This window comes from Podarcis filfolensis, assembly GCF_964270895.1.
Source record: "Podarcis filfolensis genome assembly, chromosome: 1".
NCBI lineage: Eukaryota > Metazoa > Chordata > Lepidosauria > Squamata > Lacertidae > Podarcis > Podarcis filfolensis.
Window position 1 is genome coordinate 113,354,260 of NC_139604.1, and position 23,889 is coordinate 113,378,148.

Here is a 23,889-nt window from a genome sequence, read left to right on the forward strand (position 1 = left end):
TTATTATTTTACCATACATTTGCATGGTGGTAATGCTCCTGTTACAACTCACAGTGGATCAGGCTGCAAACCACTATTGCAGCCTTTCTCAACCTGTGGGTCCCCAGATGTTGTTGAACTACAACTCCCATCACCCCTAGCTAGGAAGGCCAGAGCTCAGAGATGATGGGAGTTGTAGTCGAACAACATCTGGGGACCCACAGGTTGATAACCGCTGCACTATTGGATCGTGACCCACCAGCTGAGGACCAGGGTTCTATATAACTATTAAACTACACAACTGTCCTCTTTTTCACCTGGCCGATCTACCTATTAATCATAAACATTTCATTTTTACTTGCTACTTGGCTTTCTGAAGGTGGGGCTGGGCCAAAGAAGCAAGAAGTAGAAATGAGAAATATGGGGAAGAAGACTTTTTATTACTGCTGATCTAAATCAATGATTCATATTAATTTAAATCCTTATACTCTGTTTTCTAACTATTTTGTCTTCAAAAGTTCCCCCTAATCAAACTATCCAAATATTTTGTTTCATCTGTCACACTTAAAATTTTGGGGTATAAGAGATTAACAGAAGCTTGTTAGCAAAAGATTGGTGCAGACACATTAGATTAGGGCCAAATGAGTCAATCAAATCACAGGTACTTGTACGTATTGTACTATCTTCCTTAGAAATCTTCATTTTAATTAATTTCAAGAATTATACTACTATATTATAGAATTATTCTATATTATAGAATTATACTACTAACAGTTACATGAATTACTAGAAACATAGTAAAAAAATTATGGGTCAATATATATACCTTGTATCAAATCTTTGGCTTCCTGAGAGACATTCTTCCAAGCATCTCCTTCAAAAGAGAACTCTCCTCTCTTAATTTTCTTCATAATTTCCAATGCACTTGTGCATGTTACATTTTTATCTTGAGACTGGAAGGGTACTTGTCCTGAGAGCATTGTATACTTTTCAAAAATGAAAAATTCTGAATCACTACTACATATAGGGGTGTGTGTATGTCTGTGTGTGAGTGAGAGAGAAATATATACACAAACACACAAATTAAACGTGCCATGACCAATCTACAGTTAGCTAAGCAATTTACATTACATTAGAGGGGAAACAGGACAATTTTTACATGTCCACACAATTTAAGATAATATTTTCAGAAGTTACAGAACAGTTGAGGTTCAGTAAACTTTCCTGAAACCAAGTGATAAAATCTCCAGCATCAAGTATACTATCCTTTTGGTGTGGGACTAACAGGGACTATGCATAAAAACAAACAGACATTCTCTCTTAGTCATTATTAAGAGCTCAGTAGCCAGATAAGGTATCACACGTTCCCCTCCTGCATTACACACCCTGCACTAGGCATAGTTAAGGGATATGTCACAACAGGTATTAACTGTGCTTAAGACTAATGAGATTTCTTGATTTCCTATGATTTGAACTTGATTATCAAATCGTGCTTAAGCAAAGCTGCTATGGAAAAGTGTGTGGTTCTATGGTCCACTCCTTAACTCGGATCCAAGCTTTCCTCCTGTCAGCAGGAGCATCACTTGCATGGAGTTCCACTGAGAGGGCATTCCCACCAGTGGAAGGGATTTTTGCCACTACCTCCTCTCCCTGCAACCCCTTGCACCTGCTTAATGACTCACTTGGCCAATTCTGGACCCTCTGGGAAGGTATGTGGTGACTGCAAGGGGGCAGCGTAATCAGTAGAAAAGGACCACTGGTCTTATATGAAAAGTATTATTCTTTGAGTGATAAGATGCTCTCAGATGAGAGCTCCCCTTAGCAATTGAAGGCAGAAGTACAACTACTGTAATTTAAAGAGCCTTGCTCACATCCAGCCAGCTCCTACCAGCATACAACCATCTAAGCTGTGAAATCCCACACATAGACAAATATGAAACAAACCACAGGGAACGCAGAAGAACATAGGTTCAGGTCATGTCTGGATGCACATGGCCAAACTCCCTCTGGTGGCCCACCTTTTTATTCACTGCCTTCTTACTGCTTTTTTTGCTGACAGGCAAAGTAGTCTTGTCAGTTATCATTATCAGGGGCACAATGGAAGGAATGACAGAGAGGGAAATTGTTCCTCAGTTAAAGGCACAGCTCCCTGACCACTTGACAGTGATGCCAGTTGAGGAACTGATGTCATTAACAGGCTGAAAGAATGCAGTGCTTATGGGCTACCTTTAATTTTAAGCGGTTGTCTCTTGACTCTGGCCAAAGTATTCTCTAAAACTGCTGTAGCACTGCCTGGGAGCTAAAGAGACAATAAACACCACACAGACACAACTGAGAACTCACAAAAAGGGCAGAAATGCCTGAACAAAGCAGAAAGACAAATTTGGAACGCAACCTCTCGGCATGAAAGCAGGAGTAAAACTGGCGGTAGGTAGCTGGATGTGAGCAAAGTCTTCTAAATTAGCAATCTTGCCTTCAAGCATTAGAGGGACTTCATATCCCACCTGAGTACATTTTCACTCCACTCAAATGAAAATTGCCTCCTCTCCCACTTTTGCCAGTGTTGTAACTCCCTACTTCTGTCAGTGGGAATGGATCAAAAGCCTTTGATTTGCAAAAAGCTAAGGCTGAATTCAATCCCTCCCCTCTTAACTATGATTAAGATATTATATCTGCACAAGACCAGTAAATATACATTCCACTGACTAATGGTCAGCACTCATACTTTAATCTGGGGCCATTATAAGCAACCCTTTTCCACTAGCAATCTGACCAAATGCTTGTCAGTTATTTAAAAATGCAGAATAAAATGAGCAATTAGCTTACCAAAATGACTCCCAAACTCCATAGATCACATGATTCATCATAACCATTATGATTTAAGAGCTCTGGTGCAGCATAATGAAGGGTAAAACACGGTGTTTTAAGAGGCTGATTGTCAGGTGGCTTTAAGCGGGCAAATCCAAAATCAATTATTTTTATTTCTGAACTATCATTTTCATCTGTAAATAATAAATTCTGAGAGAGAGAAAATTAAATTTGAGATTTGCAAAATATGCTGTCAATATAAACCTAAATACATTCTTTATTTTTATATACTTGAGATAACTGCAGTTATGCCTTCTGTTAGGGATATGGAACCTGTAGCCCTGCAGATATTAGACTACAACTTACATCATAAAAACCTAGGAAAAGCCTGGCTGGATCAGGCCGAAGACACACCTAGTCCAGTGGGCAGTCAGTTGCCTATGGAGTGCTTGCAAGCAGCCAATGAGCACAGCAGTGCTCTCCCCACTTGCGATTCGTGGCAACTGGCGTTCAGAGGCACACTACCTCTGACAGTGAGGTGGAACATAGTAGCTGTTATGTCTAGTATTCATTGAAAGTGCTATCCCCCATTAATTTGTCTAATCCGCTATTAAATCCATCCAAATTAGTGGCTATCACTACATCCTACTGGAGGGAATTCCATAGTTTAAGCACACGTTGTTAGAAGAAGAATTCTCTGATATTCCAGTTCTAGTATTACTGGAGGGACGGGACATCTCCCTATCTACTCCCATGACCATTGGCCATGCTGGCTGGGGCTAATGGAAACTGGAATCCATCTGAGAAACACTTTAAACTACATATAAGCCTGACAGCAGAATTAAGTCATCACCAAGAACAGAACACACAATTAAGTGAAGAGAGCATAAAAAGAAAAAGAAGTAGACTTGTTTCTGTTATAATGTATATGCATTCATCACCTCATAATACAGATTTTCTAGACAACATAGATAATAATAATAATAATAATTGTATTTAATTATATCCCGCCTTTTTCCCTGATAGGGACCCAAAGCGGCTTACAGCTAAAATAGAAAAAGTATAAAATAAAATACACATGCTCAATGGGCAGTCCCATTGGCAGGAGGTGCAGGTAAAACGTACCACAAGGAGCAGAGATAATTCATTTCATACTTAATGAACAAATCACAACATATAAACTCCATCCTAATGAGAAAAGTGAACTGTCTCAATCATTACTAGAAAACTTATTACAAGAAGCTGAAAATGTCATACCTCAGGTTTTAAGTCTCTGTGGACGACTCCTACATCGTGCATGTGGCTCACCGCTGAAACAAGTCTGCGCATTATATAACTAGCTTCAGTTTCACTGAAGTGCTTCTTTTTCTGGATACGTTCAAGTAATTCTCCTCCTTTCAAAAGTTCCATTACTAGAAAAGTGTGGAGCTGTAAACAATATATTTGCATGCAAATTCTTTTTTAGAATATTTATTTCAAAATGCAAGGGACAATAATCAGCTAGATGTATTTAATATTCAAGTATATATACTGTTTACTTTTAAATTCCTCCAGGTTCAAAAAGCTCCTGTATGTATATAGTACCCCCCCCCCCGGCTTATTCTGCTCGCCAACCCTGCGTATCCACCAACCCCCCCTTCTTTAAACATCACCCACCCCTTTGCCTATCCCCTCACAGCTCTCCCTCTCCCTCTCCCCAGCTTGCCCAAACCCCCAATCCTTTTTAAAGAAAGGCAGAAGGCACTTCAGAGAGCAGCTTGGTCAGCTCCTCTGAAACATCTCTCCCTGCTCCATTAAACAGCTCCCCTGGGCTGCCTGCCACCAGCACTGTTTCCTTGCTCTCCTGCCTGCTGTCCCTCACACTGAAGATGGAGTGGTCATCTGCAGACAGCTATGTGAACTGCAGACCATGACGACAGCCTTAGATTTTTTATTATACAGGAAGACATACATTATGTGTATATGGTATACAGTACTGGTCTTCAGCTGGTGGATCAGGACCCACTAGCAGGTCACAGCCTTCTCCAAGTTGGATCGCAACAGTAACACTACCACCATGGAATTGTATGGTAAAAGTAAAGAAGCAAATATTGTGATTTGAAACTAACTCTAGCTACATAATATTCCCTTCCTGGGCAAGATGATTAGTTAGGGTACCTGACCAGGTGTGGGTAAGCCTGAAGAAAGCAAATTATCTATGCCCACTCCTGTATGGTTTCAGCCCTAGTTTTAGCATCAAAACAACCTCGCATCCTACCTAGCAATCAAAATTTGGCTTCCAGGATCTCATGCCTATACTGTGCAAAGTCAGCTTAGTTTGCAAAACGTTTAGTTCAAATGTAAGCAAATTATTCTACAATATTTACTGTTTTAAATACCTGATCATGGTAAACTTCATGCAGCTTCACGACATGGGGGTGTCCTTCACAAAGTTTTAAAGCTGTTATTTCTCTTTGAGTGTTGGCTTCTAGCCTGAAATATTAAGAAGTCAGTTTGTAACAATTTAACAATCCAAGCATTTCCTTGGATCTAAGCAATTATGAGTCTGTACTATACAAACTCTAAAAATATCCTATAGGGGCACATTTGGTTGTATTGTGAACAGGGCAGCAATTTGGTAGTAAATCTTCAGATTAAAGAATCAAGTATGTTTGCCTTTTTAAAAACATGTTTGTGTTTTAGCGGAGTCATCTTCTGAGTTCCTTCTTCGGCTACACCCTCAGAAGCAAGGACAGCAACTGGGAAAGGGACCTACTCAATGGTGGCACCTCAGTCATGAAATATTTTGACTATATAGTTTGTGGTTTTATATTCTGGTTTTGTTCTGTGAACCTCCCTGAGACCTCTGGGTATAGGGCAGTATATGAATGAATGAATGAATGAATGAATCAATCAATCAATCAATCAATTAAAATTCTCCCCAGGGAAGCTCATCTGGCTGAAGGTTTGCTTGTCTTTTTAGTGTCAGTCAAAAGCTTCTTTCTTTCCCCGCATTTTTATTTGTTAAACCATTATTCTTTAACCACTGCCATTATTTTATACTTTTTAATTATGTTGTTGAGTAAGCGGCCCTGAGAATATCTATATTGAAGGGCAGCAGAGGCATTTTTTAAGGTAAAACAACAAAAAAGCTATTTTCATTATTCAAATTTGTAAGAAATGAGAAGAAGAAAACATTTAACCTTTTACTAATGATTTTTACTGCATATTCTTGGCTAGTTTTTTTGTGTAAGCATTTTCGACAGATGGAAAAACTTCCTTCTCCCAGTGGTCTTTCTTTCAGGTCCAGTTCATAGTGAAGATAAAATGAAGAGTCCTGAAAGAGATAGCAGGAGAGGGAAACTGGCTGTATTTAGTAATCTTTACTGAATAAAAGAAAAAATAAAAAGAACAAAGTTACTTGAGAATTTTTAATTACAGCAAAACATATTTTGTGCTGTATTAGAATACCACAGGCGGCAACCAATTTGTGCAGGGGTTCCGTTCCTGGCCTTCGCGAGTGTTGGTGGAGCACCCATAAGCCCATTCCACCCCCATCCCTCCCTCTTCCAGGTTGAAAACAACCAGCGCATCAGTGGTCACACGTCAGTTGCATGTGCCTAAAAAGATCACCACCTGTACTAACTGCAAGTTTACAGTGTGTCCTTTTTCCTGCCTTGGGAAATAGCAAAGTAATGTAATATTTATTTGTTTGTTTGTTTAGACTTCTGTACTGCTCTTCATCCATAGATCACATGGCTGCATATGGCATAATAAAAACTTAAAATACACAACATAATAACAACAAGAAAAACAACAATCGCCACACAGACACATTTAAAAGGCCACTAAGAATTCTATCATTAAATATTTTCTTTTAAAATATCTTAAACTGAAAATATCAGGGGGGGAAACAATGCAAGTTATAAATACGTTATAAAACAGAGTTACATCTTTTAATTAGGACATTAAACTGCTATATTAAGTTTTAACGCTACCTTCATCATAGCACTCCTGGCAATACTAGTAATTCCAGGTCGGTCCACTGCTGTCAGGAAGTGAACAGGATCCATAGTGGCTGCATTACGTTTGAATAAGATAGAAGGAGCAACAAAGGAGTATCCCTAAAGAACAAAAATAAAAGATATCCATCATGCCCAGAGTTTCCAGCTATCAAATTTTAATTGTAATTTCAATAATTTAGGGTAAGCGTAATTCAGACAGAAAAAAAAGAATCAGTATCCAAGATAAGCCAGAATCATTATCTTCGAGGAAATTATGCACCTTCTTATCACCGTAAGAGGAAGCCTGCCTGAAAGAAATTAAACCATCTTCTGATCCATAAAAAAAAAATCAATTAAAAGCTCAGTTTGTAAAAAATAAAAAAGAATGCTAAAAAACTGACTCACAGCTTTTTCACTGGTGACAAAGGGTGATACGTCAAACTGGCTAGCTTCTCAAGAAACCTACAGTTAAGGTATCAAACAAGCTTACATTATGACTGGGCAAATGGATTTTTATCTGGTAAACACAAATGTTATATTCTAAAATCTCAGTGGAATTACCATGATTTATTCCTTAGTTCCAATTTTCTTTTATGTTCTATTTCTGCTTTTTTTTAAATTGTAAAGTTAATTGCTCCTCACATTTAATCATGGTTTTATATTCACACGCGTGTGTGTGTGTATTTAAATAGTTTAATGTCTTACATGTGTTCCATATATTCAACCTGCTTATACTGGGAGTGACATTAATTTTGAAAATATTCTCGTAAAGAGTTCCAACATGTTCCACAAAAACAAAACTGAAGCAAAATTCTGTTATACCTCCACCATTTAGAAGCAAGATTTCAAGAAAAACTCAATGTAAATGAGACTGGGGCGCAAAAATTCACTGGATGAATTTCACAATTTTTGACATTTTTGGAACTAAGCTGGAAGAAACCAATACATCACTGAGTAAGATTTATTTGGCTATGAGTAAAATCTTTAGGTTTTGCATTGAAGAAACTCCATACGTCAATTGTTATTTTCTTTTCAATTCCCTTGGAAAATTCAGCTATCTTTGATGTGGAGCCTATCCATACTCTTACCAAGAACACTATTAAAGTATCTCTCTAAAATAATGCACTATATGGTGTTCATCAAGGTTTTTTTTTAAAAAAAAACATAAAAGAGTGGTTAACACTTTTGATACATCTGACCCTGCTAATTTAATAAGAATAATATATCTACCTGTTATCTCGTATTTCCTCTTGGACTACCAAGGACCTGTTCTGTAAGATAATAGCAACACCTCTTTTTTTTCATCAGAAGAGCAAGTAGCATACAAATCTTCCAATTTTAAAAGAAGGATCTGCTCCTTTCTTTATATTTTTATTTTTTTTCCATTACAGTTTACATTTAGACTCATTTCATACATTTGAAAATGTCCAACATAAGGAGTCCCATTGCCAGACTTATTTAAGGGAAATAAAATATGAGCCAGAACATCTACATGGACATCTGACAGGGAACCAACTGAAGCTCTTCTCCTCCAGTATAGGGAGAGTTTGTGACAATGCTTGGGTTTCATTCATTCGAACTTCCCCAATGTAGATAAGGTGATGAGGACACTTTGCACGAAGGATTTTTAAACACACAAACCAGGGCAAAGGATTATCAATCACAGACAGACTTGAATCAAGTACCTTACATGTGGCATGGCTAGAATGGGTCCATTTAGTTTTAGTGGTAAGCTTGTTTTGCCTCTCTACTCTTCTGCTACCTTCTCCTCTAAAACTTCAGTCACTATTAAATTCTGCTACCTTCCCCAGATTTTGTCTGTGCACCAAAGTCTGCCTCATGCACAGCCCCCAGACAACCGTCTCAGGCTGTTCCTATATCGCTTTCTTATCCTGAAAGCTTTCTGTGGTTCCCCAGCGTCCCCAGTCTGCTGCCTGCTCTGCTTTCCATACCAGCTGAAGCTGAAATTGCTTTCTGTGATACGTATCTCATCCTACTTCTCTTACTTTGCTGTACCCCTCACTTAGATGCCACAGTCCATCCAGCTCATTGAAAAAGGTCCGATCCTGAAGAAACAAACATAAATCTTCTCTTTCCTGAGAGGCTCTGACTCTATAGTGCGCAAGACTAACAAATACGTTTCCTTGCTCTCTTCGATTATTGTCAACTATAAGAGTAGAAGAATGGATGCACATATACTGCTTACATTTCTTTTTCTTTTTTTGCCCATTTTGAAGTTCATAGAGCTCTAGATCAGCTCTTGTACACTAGCAGAGTTCAGCAACATGGCCCAGATTCAACCAACCGGGCATGCTAGTGAAAGGCAGTGCAAGGGCTCCTACTAGTGCAACAGAGTTTTCCCTTCCCTCCTCCCCCACATGCCCTCCGCTCCTTCCCCAAATTCACTCTGGAGAGTTGGGAGAACCCCCAGAATGGTGCATGAGGAATCATTCCATCTAGCAAGCAGAAATGCTTACACTGACAAAACTATAAGAGAGCAATGTCAAATTCCTCACTGTGTCTCATGGGGTTGGCAGGAGGGAATCAAAATTAGTCTTAATCATCATCTTTGACTATCTAATCAAGATTTAATACCTTTTCCTTTGCCTTCAAAATCAATAACGATTTTGAGCTGATGATTCTGAGATTTATAAATGATGCTTTACAGCCAACCCACACCATTACTTGCCATTTTTACCTTTCTTTGCATACTGTCAGTCACCAACTCAATGCATCTCAAATAGTGCTACACAGCCATATGTTTCAGTGTGAGATATATAACTGATGGTCATATTTTTTATTTTATAATTTTACTTGTCAACTAAGTCTGCACTTTTTCTAACGATCCTAGGATGGGTTACATAGTCATGCAAGCATGACTATTCCTTCCCATACTAGTGAAGGCATAATGATGAGACTTTATTCAGTCCATTTGTTTACGTTAGTATCAAAACATCTCTAGCAAACTTCATTCACTTTAATCACCTTCAGAAACATCACTACATTTTATTTAATTCTGAAATTATCTCTGCACGAGTTCCTAATAAAAATAATATTATATGCAATTACCTGGAAAAGCTTATCTGCAGCTTGGGGTGTGCTTGCTGGAGAATATGTTGGGTCCATTTCTGTAAACTCCTCTGCAAAGTTACTAACATCCAATTCATCACGAATTACTGGTTTAAATGGAGCTGGCACTATTTTGGCAGCCAAGTCATTCCAATTCAGTTTCTAAAAAGAAAGTAAAGTAATTTTAGAAGGTAATGAAAGAAGAGCAAAAGATGAACATTTCAACTGACAAAGAGAATTGCTCAGGGAAGTTTAATAATGACTTACAGTGCAATCCGATGTATATCCACTCAGGAATTAAGTCTCATTACATTCAGTGAGACTTACTCCCAGGTAAATGTGTATAGGACTGCAGCCTAAGACTTCAGATATGTTCTTTGGGCAAATGTGGTTGAGCATAAATACAGAAGATGCAACTAAGGCTTTGCTCTCCACTTTGTTCACAAACTTCAGAACTAACATATTGTGCTTGCAATCTTTGCTTATTTTACTTCAGCCTTCTTAACTATGACTTACATTGTAATCCTATTAATGTCTATTCCCAGGTAAGGCTTGCTCTTTTTAATGGTACTTACTCCCAGCTAGGTGTGTATAGGAGTGAAATTTTTAATTATCTTTTACAAGCAACTCCCAATTTACCTGGGGGTTACGTTACAAGGCACCACACATTTAAGTGGGGCAGAATGGGGTGTTTCAAATACACACATTTAAGTGAAAATGTGTATATTTGAAACACCCCATTCTGCCCCACCTCACTCCTTTTAGTGACATTTTTGGGTCACTTCCGGGTTCTGCGCGATATGCGTGTGCACAGTCACACACATAAATCAAGGCTTGCTTGTACTTTAGAATCTTTCAGTTGTGTCAATATTTATTTATTTTTAACACAGGAAGAGGAGGAGTTTCATGTCTTTCCCGGAGATCACAATCCATCATTTTCGTACCACCGCAAAAAAAACCAAAAAAAAACACCTTATATGTAAATAATATTGTATAAATAATAGAGTAATTATGGGAAATTAATATGTAACACTATGTATTGTGTTAAATTTGTAGGTAAGTACATTAAGTGAACTATAGTAAAAATAAGATCAGGGGTTTGTGTGCTCAGAATGAGTAATAGTTGGATATGAGTTTTGAAAGGGCTGAATACTGGTGGGAGACAGCTGCAGTTGGCTTGGGAGAGTGTTTGGAAGGTTGCGGCAAGGTTAGTAAGATACAGTAGGATCAGCATTGTTGTTGATCGTTGTTTGGGGATAAATGCTGAGATTTACCTTAGGCCTATTCAGAAGGGTAGATTGGGTTGGAGTGTTTGTATGCACCCAAGTAGCATGTAAGAATGCACATAATTGAAACCATATGCTTCTGTGCAATGAATAATTGTAAACCTTTTTATTACTTCTGTTATCAATATAATTGCTGCATCATACACACAGGCAACTTGACCAGCTATGCTAGAGATGGCAATTATTTAAGTACTTGGTATCTGTAGTGGCAGAGAAAAGAACAAGGATTTAAAACACCTGGCAGCAACCCAGCTCAGGACTATACCCCCAAAAGAGAGTGAAGCACATACAGGGGAGTTGAGGTGGATCTGAGGGTGATGTCAGAGAACCATGTAGCTAAGGGGAAGTAGTATAGCAGTCCTTTCTCTAATGCCTGCCAGACATATTTCTAAACAAAAAGTAACATGTTTCCAAAGCAAAAATGAAAAACAGACAATATCTAGTTTTGTTTCACCTGGAAGAAGGGATGCTGTTTTATTTCATCAGCACCATTTGAACCACAGCCCAGTCTTTTCTTGGGATCTTTCATCAGAAGACCTTGAATTATATCTTTGGCTAGAGCAGTCATTTCTTGGGGATAAGGAGGTTCACTTTTCAATATTCTCCTGAAGAACAGGGAGAAAATCACAACAAGGTCGTGAAATGTTCACCACATGGTGATAGTGTATGTAGAATTGTGGTCATAAAGTGGTACAAACTGTCATATGCTTGTCAAGACAGCTGGGTCCACCTAGTGACTAGTCCAAAACTTTATGGAGAGCCACTAGCAGTCAGAGTAAAGACTCTTGCTACCCAGATTTTAGTACCAGTCCTGCTACCTAAGACCCTTTGAAATGGTGGTGCCAATAAACCTTATCTAGGAAGCGTCAATAGGACCCATCAATGCAGTGTTTCTCAAGAATTGGACCTGGGGTCACTTTCAGTGGGCCTCAGTGTCACAGCCTGCTCAGCGTCTCTACATTTGCTTGCCCTGACCTCCATCTGCTTGGATCAATACCAGCACTAGCAACTCACTGCATGCTGACGTTCCAGGGATAAGGGATGAAAGAAATTGACAGTTGGAAGGGTGGGGAATTAGGAAGAAGTTGAGTACCAAAGGAGAAAAGGAGGGGAAATTACAGAAGATGAGTAAAAATAATTACACTTACAGCATTTGGATCAGGAAATTCTTTCTAAAACAGAACGGCTGAGTAATAATACCTCCAGAGCAAATGTTTGTACTTAACTTGCAGAAAGCTGAGCTACAGGATTCTTTGCCAGAAGGAAAACAATGTGGCAAAGAATTCAACCATTTCCAAAGGTGTATTATAAAATCAGTAATTATTTCTGTGACTGATGGGCCTCTGTAATTTTCAGTAGTCTCACATGGGCTCTAAGAATAGAAAGTTTGAAAACTCCTGCATTAATTGATATATCCTAGCTGCTTATACAGGAATGTTTCTAAGATGCAGTTGCTTTTTCCAATTGCATTTATTAACTTCAAACAACATTGGCAGACTGTACTTCTCTTTGAATTTATGCCTAAATCAAAATAAGTATTCAACTTTTTACTACCTTTCAGAAAAAAATTAAATATGATTTTAAAAAATCATTTCTGGATAAGTAGCAAGGATATATCTACCCAGTGCTTATTTAATGGATTATATTTTACCCTGCAACCAAGAAGGGGATTATCAATTAGAACATTCACAGGATCATCAGCAATATAATACAGAAGCTCCTACGGGCATTCAGGAATCCATCGGTGACATAAGAATTTGTGGGTGGATCATCTTAATAAGCATATTATACCTGTGAAATGGAGCCGGTGCTGCAAGTCTAAAGCTCAACATAAAGTACTCTGACAACATCCAGTCAAGCCCTGTAGTATTTGTACACTACATCTTTTATTGTACTCTGGTTTCCACAAATTGTTAAACAAATGTAGACTATATAAAATAATATTTTATTTAAAAGTGGAGTTTAAAAATCTAATAATTTGCAGCCAATTTTATAACTTACCTAGATATCTCAGTTTGTGAGTTTCTCTCCCCATCAACAGTAAAAGGTGATGCTCCAGTTAATAATTCATACATAAGAACACCTAGACTCCACCAATCAACAGCCTATAAAATAATCATATAAATTATAAAAGCAGAAAAATACACTAAGCCAATACAATTATTCTAAGAAATAACAATTATCCAGACAGCTATCTTCACAGCTAGAGGTAAATCAAGATAGATGAATTTATAAAATAGAAATAAATTATAACTCATGTGAAGGATCTGGGCTTTACTGTCCTGGACTGACTGGGTGCACCTTGTTTTATGGATTGTTGCATATTATATGGGACTACGTATCTTTTTGTCTATCGCCCATCGTTCTTGTCTGTTCATTTGTGGATTATAGGGTTAACTTGTGAAACTTAATTCATCCTGGGGTAGTCTTATAGAAATAATTTCTCCCTTTATCTGGTGGCAATGAGTTCATAAGTAGGGAAGAGTGGCCATAAGCAAACGGGTACATTTCCCTTCCCTCAGCAACATCTAAGTGTTTTACAAACTTCACCTATGTTTTATTAAGGAAAATCATACCTTATCATGACCTGTCTCCCCTCCTTTGACAATATCTGGAGCCATATATTCTATAGTTCCACAGAAGGAATATGCTCTTTCATTCTGAGAAAAAGAAGGCACACAACACACTAACTGATATGAGAATCACAAGACAAAATGAGGATAAGAGAAAAGACTAACCTTATAAATATAAGTTGATCACGCAGGCTGAGGCTGATGAGTGATTAAGACCAACAACATCTGGAAGGCCACAGGTTTTCATATAAGAATCAAGATTTTTATTTTTTATAAACCTACATTCTCTGATCTACCAAAGTAGCACCTGCTGTCATTTATCATCACAAAAAGAAAACACCAGGTGCCTAAGTGGAGCCAAACCATCAACAATTACTCTGTTTTTTAAAAAATTATAAAGTAGGTATTTACTAGTAAAATGACAATTCCTGGTTTGCACATAACACTAAGCCATAATTTAGCCAAAGTGGAGCTTGTCTAAGTATTTGAACCCAGCAGACCAATCTTGGTTTCTCTTGCAGAAACAAATGTTAAACCATGGTTTGTTGCAGGCTTATGAACTACCGTATTTTTTGCACCATAACACTCACTTTTTTCCTCCTAGAAAGTAAGGGGAAATGTCTGTGCGTGTTATGGAGGGAATGTCTACGGGTGGCATGCCTACGGATTTTCCTCCTCTAAAAACTACGTGCGTGTTATGGTCGGGTGCGTGTTATAGAGCGAAAAATACGGTATGTTGTAGACATATGATCCATTGGAGAACAGTCTTATGAAGCAAATTCTATGCTCAAATGCATATGTGACGATTTCAATGAGAGCTAATATTTCAACTTGTTTATGTTCTGCCTTCATTTATACAATCACTTGTTCAAACACTTCATATGCAGATACTCACTTCATCACTAACAAACTCCTTACTCAAGCCAAAGTCAGTCAGTACCACATGGCCATCAGAATCAAGGAGAATATTCTCAAGTTTTATATCACGATATATAATTCCCAACTGAAAAAAGAAATTAAATTCATTATATACTAGTAAGCATATTAAAGCATGCTCATAATTATTAGAATGCTAAATACACTGAGGTGTGGTTATTAGCATTAAAAAACCTATCTGTGCTCTATATTTACACAGGGTGGCCTGAATTAAATCAAGTTTCCTATGAATAAATCTTCATATATGTATATTTAAAAATGGTGCAGATCTGACTTTAATTTACAACTAAATTATTAACATATAAACAGAACACCAATTGGAGAAATGTATTTTGTATACTTGTAAGATAGCCTGCTTTTTATTAATTTTAGAGCAATATTATGCTGCTTACCTCTAGAAATAATTCTGAATATTAAATAAAATACTTTAAATACTCCTATTACAACTAGCAGGCATGACAGTTTATTGAATAAAGGAAATGACACACTGGATGATATTGTCTTCTTTGTAGTGATGGTCATTTTTTATTCACTCTGCTTTGGCCCAGCAACACCCACATTAAATCAAAGTATCAAACTAAATTAAATGTGCATGATTGGTAAGTCAAAACAGGAACTGAAGTTTCTGGGCAGACTAGAGAAGACTTTTTCTATGTGTAGTAAGCATAGCATAAATATTTGAGAAATGATGACATTTCTTCATTTAGAAAGAAAAACTTTTTCAATTACCGTATTTTTCGCCCTATAGGATGCACTTTTTCCCCTCCAAAAATGAAGGGGAAATCTGTGTGCGTCCTATGGGGCGAATACAGGCTTTCGCTGAAGCTTGGAGAGTGAGAGGGGTCAGTGCGCACCGACCCCTCTCGCTCTCCAGGCTTCAGGAAGCTATCCGCAAGCCTGGGGAGCCCGCGGGAGTTCCCGCAGGGCTCTCTAGGCTGCGGATAGCAGCCTGCCACCCGGCGCGCAGGTCGCCCTGAAGCAGAAAGCCCAGCGTGCCGGGCAGAAATCCGCAGCGTGGGGAGCCCTGAAGCAGAGTGCCCCTCGCGCGGGGCAGACATCCGCAGCGTGGGGAGCCCTGCAGGAACTCCCGCAGGGCTCCCTACGCTGCAGATAGCAGCTTGCCGCCCGGCGCGCCCTGAAGCTGAGCGCCCAGCGCGCCGGGCAGACATCGGCCAGCCCCAACAAGCTCAGGGGACAGCGGGGAGGCGCAGCGCCACCATCCCGCTGTTCCTCGACCTGCTTTGGAGGCTGGCACTCGCTGTTCCCTGACCTGGTTTTGGGGGGGAAATAAAGGGAAATTTTTTTTCCTTTATTTCCCCCCAAAAAAAACTAGGTGCGTCCTATGGGACGAAAAATACGGTAACCACTGATTGTTGCTATCTCTGAATCTAGAGCTGCAGTTACAAAGCAGGGTCATTAACCAGTTTGAAGTTGGCTTCTTTTGATAATCTATAGTTAAAACTAATCACAATTTCTCCCAGATTATACACAATGACACAAAACACAAATAGTTGAACATGGAAGTAAATGCTTCTGACATCCTCTGACATGCCAGTGGTGGGGTGCACAAATCTGAGGCTTATGCATTTATCTCTAAACCATTGGATGCTCAGGTCCTGCTTACCAAAGACATCTGGTTGGCCACTGTGTGCTTCACACTAAAACATGGTTTAGTGCAATATGCACAAACTGCAGTGATCCTCAGGCTTGTATACTTCTCTCAACCCTTTCCTCTTCTTGCATGGTCAAAGAGGAGGAATCTGGGTTCTACTTTCAGTTAATTATAGCTGGCCATGTCATCCTGATCTCAAACTTATGGTTAGTTTCAACCTGCCAGTCTAAGAACCTTAAGATGACTTGTTTGAAGTTAACAATAATTAACCACAGACAAATAGCATTTACCAGTGGCCCATTGTCATGTAATTAAGCTACTGCTTTTAACACGCTACTTGCTGTGTGGTGGGAGGTGAAGGAGGTATTTTGTACATAGGAAGAACCTTAACATTAGTTCACATTTAAGAATAATCCTTAACTACATGCACAACCTGGAACAAGCTGGAGAGAAACTCTTTCATGCCTCCTTCTCCTGTGTATCCAGAAGGATTTCACTAGCAGTTAATTGCAATTTCATCTGATCCTGCCTTGTGGTGCTGTTGGCTTGTTTTTGAAACAGGCCAGTTTGTTTTAACACACAATCTCTGGTGTGCATGGCACAGCAACCCATCTTAGAGGAAACTAAATGTTAACTTTTTGTAAATCACTTTGAGGTTGTTTTTTTCAAAAATAATCAAACAATGTATACATTCTATTAACAAAAAAAAAAGAAAGACAACTGGCCATAGGCAGGTTTTTAATAGGCCTTCTTCACCCATGCTGTTGCAAACAGCGTGCTGAATTTTGTCATGTCTAATGTTTATACAGTTTAAAGCGCAAGTCTTCTTTCCCCCTCTTTCGCACTTCAAAAAACATGGAATTTCTCAGAAAAGTTCAAATCATAGTTTTACCTTGTGCAGGTGTTCAAGTGCTAACACAATCTCTCCAATGTATATTCGTACCTCATCTTCAGTAAATCTCTCTCTCTGTGAAAGATGGGTAAAAAGTTCTCCTCCATTTATGTAATCTAAGATACAGGAAGTTGATTATTTAATGTAGCTTTATTTTTTAAAAAACACACAACAGAAAGCAGTATCATCTGTTCTAAATTGCTCAATTTTGCTCAGTAAGAATAACAGACCTTTAAGAACCCAACTACACGTTACATGAAAACTCTGACAGACCCCAAGGAAAAGCTGCTTTGAGACAACCATTTGTAATAGAAAAGAAATGACTCCACCAGGGTGCTTGACCCAGAGTTCCATTTCTCCCCTCAAAGGATTCTTCCAGGCATTTAACATGGGATGACAATGCCTCACTCACTCACGTTTTAGAGGGGTGGGGATTATGCCATCCTTGCCTAATCAGTCTGTTTTCTCAGCAACCATATGAAGTTTTCCCCTACCACAGATCAGACCAAAAAGAAACACAGTAGCGGTTCCTTATCACTGTTTTTTCCTTCTTTTTAAAAGCTCCTCCTGCTGGCTTGTGTCATTAATCACTTCCTCTTTCCACCAGTGCTAATCTAAATAGTCCTCTAATTAGCTGGTCCTCCAGAGTGCATGTTTGTGTGTGTGTTTAATTACCCTTGATGCAAAGACAGAAGGAACTGAAGTTTTAGAATTTGAACCTCTCTTTTTCCTTAGAACAGAGAATGCACAACCAGTGTGAAAGTCTCTGCATTAACTTCTATCTCATTGCTGGGAGGAGGTAAGAATTTCTAGAAATATATAAACCATGAGTAGTTGGGTGAGAAGAGAAAAGGCTCAGCAGAATGTGCAACAAAATCCCACTAATGTAGATGCTCTGTTGCAATTCTGGATGCAACATAAAATGGAAAAGAAACAATTAGAGAATTTGAAGGGCCCTCTCCTTCAGGAAGCACCAAAAACCTAATTGGCCCATTGAGTTCCAACTACAGGTTAATTTAGAGCAGGGCTGAGCACGAACCACAAGATTGTAAAATAGCTTGATTCAGTTTGGACCAATTCAGAGGCTGCCCAAGTTGACACAGGGGTCCAAGCCTCATGGGCCAAATCTGACTTCCTGATGGACCAAGACTGACCCATGGGCTGCTGGTTGCCCAATCCCTGGATTATATACTTGGCCTGTCAGTCACAACAGACTTCTCACCTTGACATCTTCTTTAGATACATAAATTCCACTTTTGCAAAATTCTCTCCCTCAAAGCACGAGTTTGAGAGCACTGGTAAACACGGTCTCTCTAATTACAAGCTAGACTAGTCAATCACAATGGAATTCTCCTTCTACATAGTCTCCTCACTCTAGCGTTTGCTCTCTCTTCTCCCTGGATCCCAACTGCTGAAAGTGAAAATAGCCACTTGTCTGCAGCATTTTAAAAAAATGTCTAGATCACCGAGGTGCCATGAAGCGCTTCAGGGGTACCCATTTTGATTAAAACCACCTTGTAGAGATCCCTCTTTGCCTCTGACAAGCCCAAAATCTCTCAGAGGCATAAGAGAAGCTTGAACAAGGGTTATGCAACTGAACTATCTGTAGCCGTGAACTGGAAACCAAAACTGACAAGCTGTGTTATTAAAGGAAAATATTCAAAAGCAGGGTGGGAGGCGGGGGGCAGGATTATAGTCTTGTCTAGATGTGTTAACATTCATGAACCTGAAGTGGGGCATGTCAGCACTGAAGGGAGAAAACTTATCTAAGCTGCCACACAGTTGGTAGCCTGCATAAATACAATTTCAACACACATCTCCTTCTGATTTGTCAGAAGGTACTTATAAGTGGCTTAAAGCCAACAACCAGGAGCTTGTTGGTTTATTTCAGGTGCTCCAGTGTAACTGTGTTCCATTCCAGCATAGAACCACAAGCCAACCCCTTACTCTTCCACCCTCTGTCCTCTTCTCAGTACAACCCTGGTTGCTTCCTCTGTAACATTATCAGGAGATCTAACACACATAACGCATGAATGTTTGTATTTTCTAATGTGACTTGCTTTCAGATCACTGAAAAAGTTGTCTATTGATTTCAGTTGGTCTGCTTTGAGCATGAACAACCTTATAGATCCATGATAAGAATAAATAATTTTAAAAGCATATTCTTCAGTTTGTAAACTCTTTGGATATTTATTATATTCTACCATTGACTGGCCTGACACTCTTAACATGGAATCACTGAACTTTAATGTTAGGTTTTGTTTTTTTGTTTCAGTGAAAATATTTCGTTGTTATATTAAAACTTACCCAAAATGAGATGAAGCTTTGCATCTGTCTGAAATGCATAATGCAAAGTCACCAAAAATGGTGACTGTCGGATGTGTTCTAGTACCTGCCGTTCAGTCTTCGTATGTTCAGTTGTTTTGGCTTTTTGAATTATTGTTGCTTTTTTCAAAACCTTCATGGCATATAATTTGCCAGCATCATGGCCACTTATTTTCCTGACTAGAAACACCTTCCCATAAGCTAAAAACAAACATATGGCACAGTATAAAATACTCAAAAAACAACAGATATTTGTACGAGTAATTGGATACCATAGTATTCAATTCCTATCACTTTCCCATCTTCACAACTGAGCAAAGTACCTAAATCAAGGTAATTCCAACCCTATACACATAGAAAGATAATTATTGGAATCTCTGAACTCAATGGCATTTCTATATCTTGTTGACTGAAATAATACTGAATTCGAATGAAAAGTGATAATAGAAATGGAAAAATGAGAAAAGGGAGATGTCAGAATACATGGGGAATACCCAAGGTTTGCAGAAGCAGATTTTTTAAAAAAACAAAACAACCCAATAAGTATTCAGCATTCTCAGCAGCCATATAATACTGAGTGTAAGTCTAGAAGAAGAAAAAAAGGGGAACGGGTTGTATAACTTGGAGGAGAGCTTGTCTGGAAGCACTTCTGGTAGAAGGGTAAAGAAGCAGTCCTACTTGTTACTGCTGTTGAGAAAAAAAACAGCAGGGTATGGGGAAGTGAATAGAATAGGATATCCTGAAAAGGATAATGGTCCCTCGCAGGAACCCTAACAAGAGCACTTTACATTTAACATATTGCGTATGCAGTCATTAAACTTAAGATCATTTTAATTAAAAAAAACCCTCCTTAACAATTGTTTTATTATTTTCATATTTAATTAGCAAAGAGAACCTATTCTTACCTCCTGTCCCAAGAACTTTCAGCAGTTCAAAGTTCTCAATGCCCACCTTCTCTACATGACCAGTCAAGTTTGCTAAGAAAACACAAAAACATTTCAGTGTAAAATTACTAGCTTTGTCTAACACACACACAAACAAACACAAAACAAGGAACAAACGGGTCAAGGCTGCTGTCAGCTGCTATCAACAATAGCTACTAGACCCCAAACCACATTGTATTAAAACTGTTTAGAAGCCATTTTGTATTATAAATGAATAAATAAGATTAGAACTTAGCTTATGTTGAGACATCACAACATTCACAAGTTCTGCTGCTGTCAACAGCTGCTGATGTAGAATGAGGTGGGAAAACAAAAGTTCCCAGCCCTTCTTGTTTGCTGCCTCTCCTCCCAACTCTTTTATAGATGCAGAACTAATAATGGAACATTACTTGAGCTGGAGAAAACCACTGATTCCTGACATTCTCAAAACCTACACACACATTCTGCATCCCATCTTTTATCTCCTTTCCTCAAGAGAAAAGGGTCAAGTTCAGAGGCATTGAATTTTGCCTGTGAAATAAACTTAGTCCCTCCTATCCACTTCCCCCTTTTTCAAGGGCATGGCAACTTGGTGAAGCAGCACTAGCAGCTGGGATATTGGCTGTGAAATGCATCCTATAAATTCTAATCAACTTAAGGGTTTGAGCAAGCCATTCCCCGCAACACTGAAGTGAAACCCCCTAAAACACCATAGGCCCTGGAAGCTCACAACCCTTTTTGTTCTTTTAACATTGTTATCATAATTTACAAGTTAATGCACCCCCCCACTACTTGGGAGTATACAATAGTATTTGGGTGGCCACATGTCACTACTAAACTGACAGGCACTCACTATCCAAGTTTGCTATTTGAGTGACTGTTTTTATTTATGAAGGAAATGAAACATGGGTCATTTTAACATGTTGTAGAAATTATGGGTTGCATCCAGACCTATTTGGTTAGATTTAATTTCAGTTTAAATCAGTGAGATTCAAATGGGAACTATGTGCAACTAACTAGGTCCAGAGAGAAAAACCGGCATGATTTCAGGGGCTCTTTATTACAGATCGTAACAGAGCTAATTCACATTTATTTCTGAAGTGGTCGGGTTCTAACACTGTGGTTTTATCACATTTTTACATAGGAAATAGTTGGTGTGAAACAGTTACCACATGAAAAACTGAAGAGTTACCACATCTGAGGAAACACTACAAAAGAAAGACTGTGAAGTTTATTTGCCTTTCAAAATGAGACTTCAATGTTTTTCTAACCAATGTAACAACAACTGGATGCCCATGCTGAATTGAAAAAGATATGTTTTTCTTAGATGTGATTCTTTCTTGCAATATCTACATATATTCATATATGTAAAATAAAACATAAAGAACAATTTATTTGAATAACAAATTATTGTGATTTTGAGGCAATACCTGAAGTAGCTGGGATGAATATGAACAAAGCATTGTTAACCCTACTTGCTAAACCTATCCATTTTATTCATTTGCATGAATAAACTAAAAGTAATGAGTATGAGCTGTATGCCATTACAGAAGTACATCATGTCCATTAGCAGCAGCCTAGCATCTATGAAAAACCAGAAGGCTTTATTCTATGTTTAATTCAAGGTGTGCCACAGTGCTATACAAGATGCCTACACTCTTGCTGGAACTAATGCGTCAATAATTTAATCAGTGACATACTGTAAAATGTGCTTTTATGCAAGATTTTAGGCAGCAATCAAGCACAGGATAAAGGAGGGAGAAGCAGTAAAAAGAAAATGAAGCACTATAAACAAATCCCTCCCTAGCAGCCGTTTTGAGGGAAGCATTAATAATCATTTCAAAAAAGAGAGAAACATTCAGGGAGTTTTTGCAATGGTTTCCTTCCAATTTCTGCTTGATTTAGCTGGCTTATCTGTCAGGATGAATAACAGTCACAAAGTAAGGAGATAAAGTAGAAATTAAAAAATGAAAAGCAGGTGTCAACTCGTCTTAAGTAGATAGTATATTTTGATACTTTATGTTCTCTTTGGCAACATACAGCAGAATACAACAATAAAAGTAAACATTATTTAAGATGGTGGCACTTATTTTAAAACTGAAGATCTCATACTATATTGTTAGTGTTCACACACACAAAGGAGGACGTAATAGAAATACTGAGCCAACTATTATTAAACAATGCTCTGAAAAAGATCAAAACTGGGTAGAACTGCTTGTCTGATCACTTTATTTGCCACCTCCCTAAACCCTTTACTGTAGATATTTAAAGTGCTAATAACTAGTTAACATGGCATATACCCATTTAAAGAGACAGTACTGTATTAAGCTTGTGTACTGTGTAATCTCCTAATAAATAAACACTAATATATTGGTTAAATATAGTAACTCTATCCAACTAACTTTGTACCATGCTTATTTCCCTCAACTACCAGTTACTGGTAAGTTAAGAATGTAATGGGTATAAGTAATATTAAATTTTAGCAGAAAACCATTGGCATGGAAGTCAGGTTTTGTAAGGAAACACCTATTTACTTTTCCTCCACACATTCCCATCACACCGTCCTTTGGCTCTAGTCAACCAGAGCAGCTTCTACCTATTCCACCCTTGAAACCCTCATTAGCTGTGATAACTAAATGAAATCTCTAAGTCAGCGGTGGGAAACCCATGTGGCCTAAGAGGCTGTTTCAGCCGAGCAAAGCTCACCTGCTCAACACCTGGTGTCATATATGAACTCAGGTGTGGGGCAAGCAAAGGAAGGCTTGGGCAAAATGGGCTTTGCAGACACTGTTGTTCAGCTGATCAGCAGGGTCTGCAAGCCTCTTGTGTAGTACTTCCCATGCGCCATCAATTGTGAGCACTTGGGAAGAATTACAGACAAGGCTTCCCCAGCCCTGACAACCAGCTGATTGTCAATGTTTGGGTAGTGCAGTGCATAGTGCTTCCCCAGCACTCACAATCACCTTTTTGTTGATGACTGAGAAGTGCCACACAACTTTTTTGCCCCTATGTTTTCATTTCAAACAGCATTGCAATGGGGTCAGAAAAGGTCCCCTGACTTCATTGTTACATCAGGTGTTTGACAGCTGGGTGGTCCTGCCCACCTGTCAAATGTGGCCTGCAGAGGTATGCATGGAGGTAAGTTCCCCATCACTGCTCTAAATTCAGAAACAGTATAATTTCAGTTACCAGCCACTGGATATATACAGCAGAAGACCCCTGTTTTCTCATGCTCTGCTTGGGAGCTGCTCAGAACATTTGGCTCATCACTGTCTGAAACAAGATTATCTAGATAAAAACAAGTTACTTGCCTAAGGAAGTTAAATGAGTACAAAGTAGAGATGAGATCTGAAACCAATACCTAAACCATTTCCTTTTCAGTTAATTCTTACCAAGCATTTGTTTTCCTCTGGTTTACCCCACTCTCCCACACCAAAGTATTCCCTCATATTCCTCTACAATTCTATTTCTGATCACAGAACGTGCCATTTTTCTAACTTGAC

General features: G+C 38.6%; 1 protein-coding gene across 1 annotated transcript in view; it reads right to left on the minus strand.

Annotated features, from left to right (window-relative positions):
- RPS6KA5 (ribosomal protein S6 kinase A5) overlaps positions 1–23,889 on the minus strand; it is a 38,303-nt gene that overhangs the window by 12,050 nt on the left and 2,364 nt on the right. The window contains exons 2-15 of the mRNA XM_083612910.1: positions 20,369–20,440; positions 19,446–19,664; positions 17,139–17,254; positions 14,594–14,701; positions 13,702–13,785; positions 13,127–13,230; positions 11,580–11,730; positions 9,840–10,001; positions 6,765–6,890; positions 5,970–6,103; positions 5,166–5,259; positions 4,045–4,215; positions 2,806–2,997; positions 806–965 (exon numbers count right to left, since the gene is read on the minus strand). Coding sequence (XP_083469036.1) covers positions 806–965; positions 2,806–2,997; positions 4,045–4,215; positions 5,166–5,259; positions 5,970–6,103; positions 6,765–6,890; positions 9,840–10,001; positions 11,580–11,730; positions 13,127–13,230; positions 13,702–13,785; positions 14,594–14,701; positions 17,139–17,254; positions 19,446–19,664; positions 20,369–20,440 — 1,893 coding nt within the window. The remainder of the gene's footprint in view (positions 1–805; positions 966–2,805; positions 2,998–4,044; positions 4,216–5,165; positions 5,260–5,969; positions 6,104–6,764; positions 6,891–9,839; positions 10,002–11,579; positions 11,731–13,126; positions 13,231–13,701; positions 13,786–14,593; positions 14,702–17,138; positions 17,255–19,445; positions 19,665–20,368; positions 20,441–23,889) is intronic.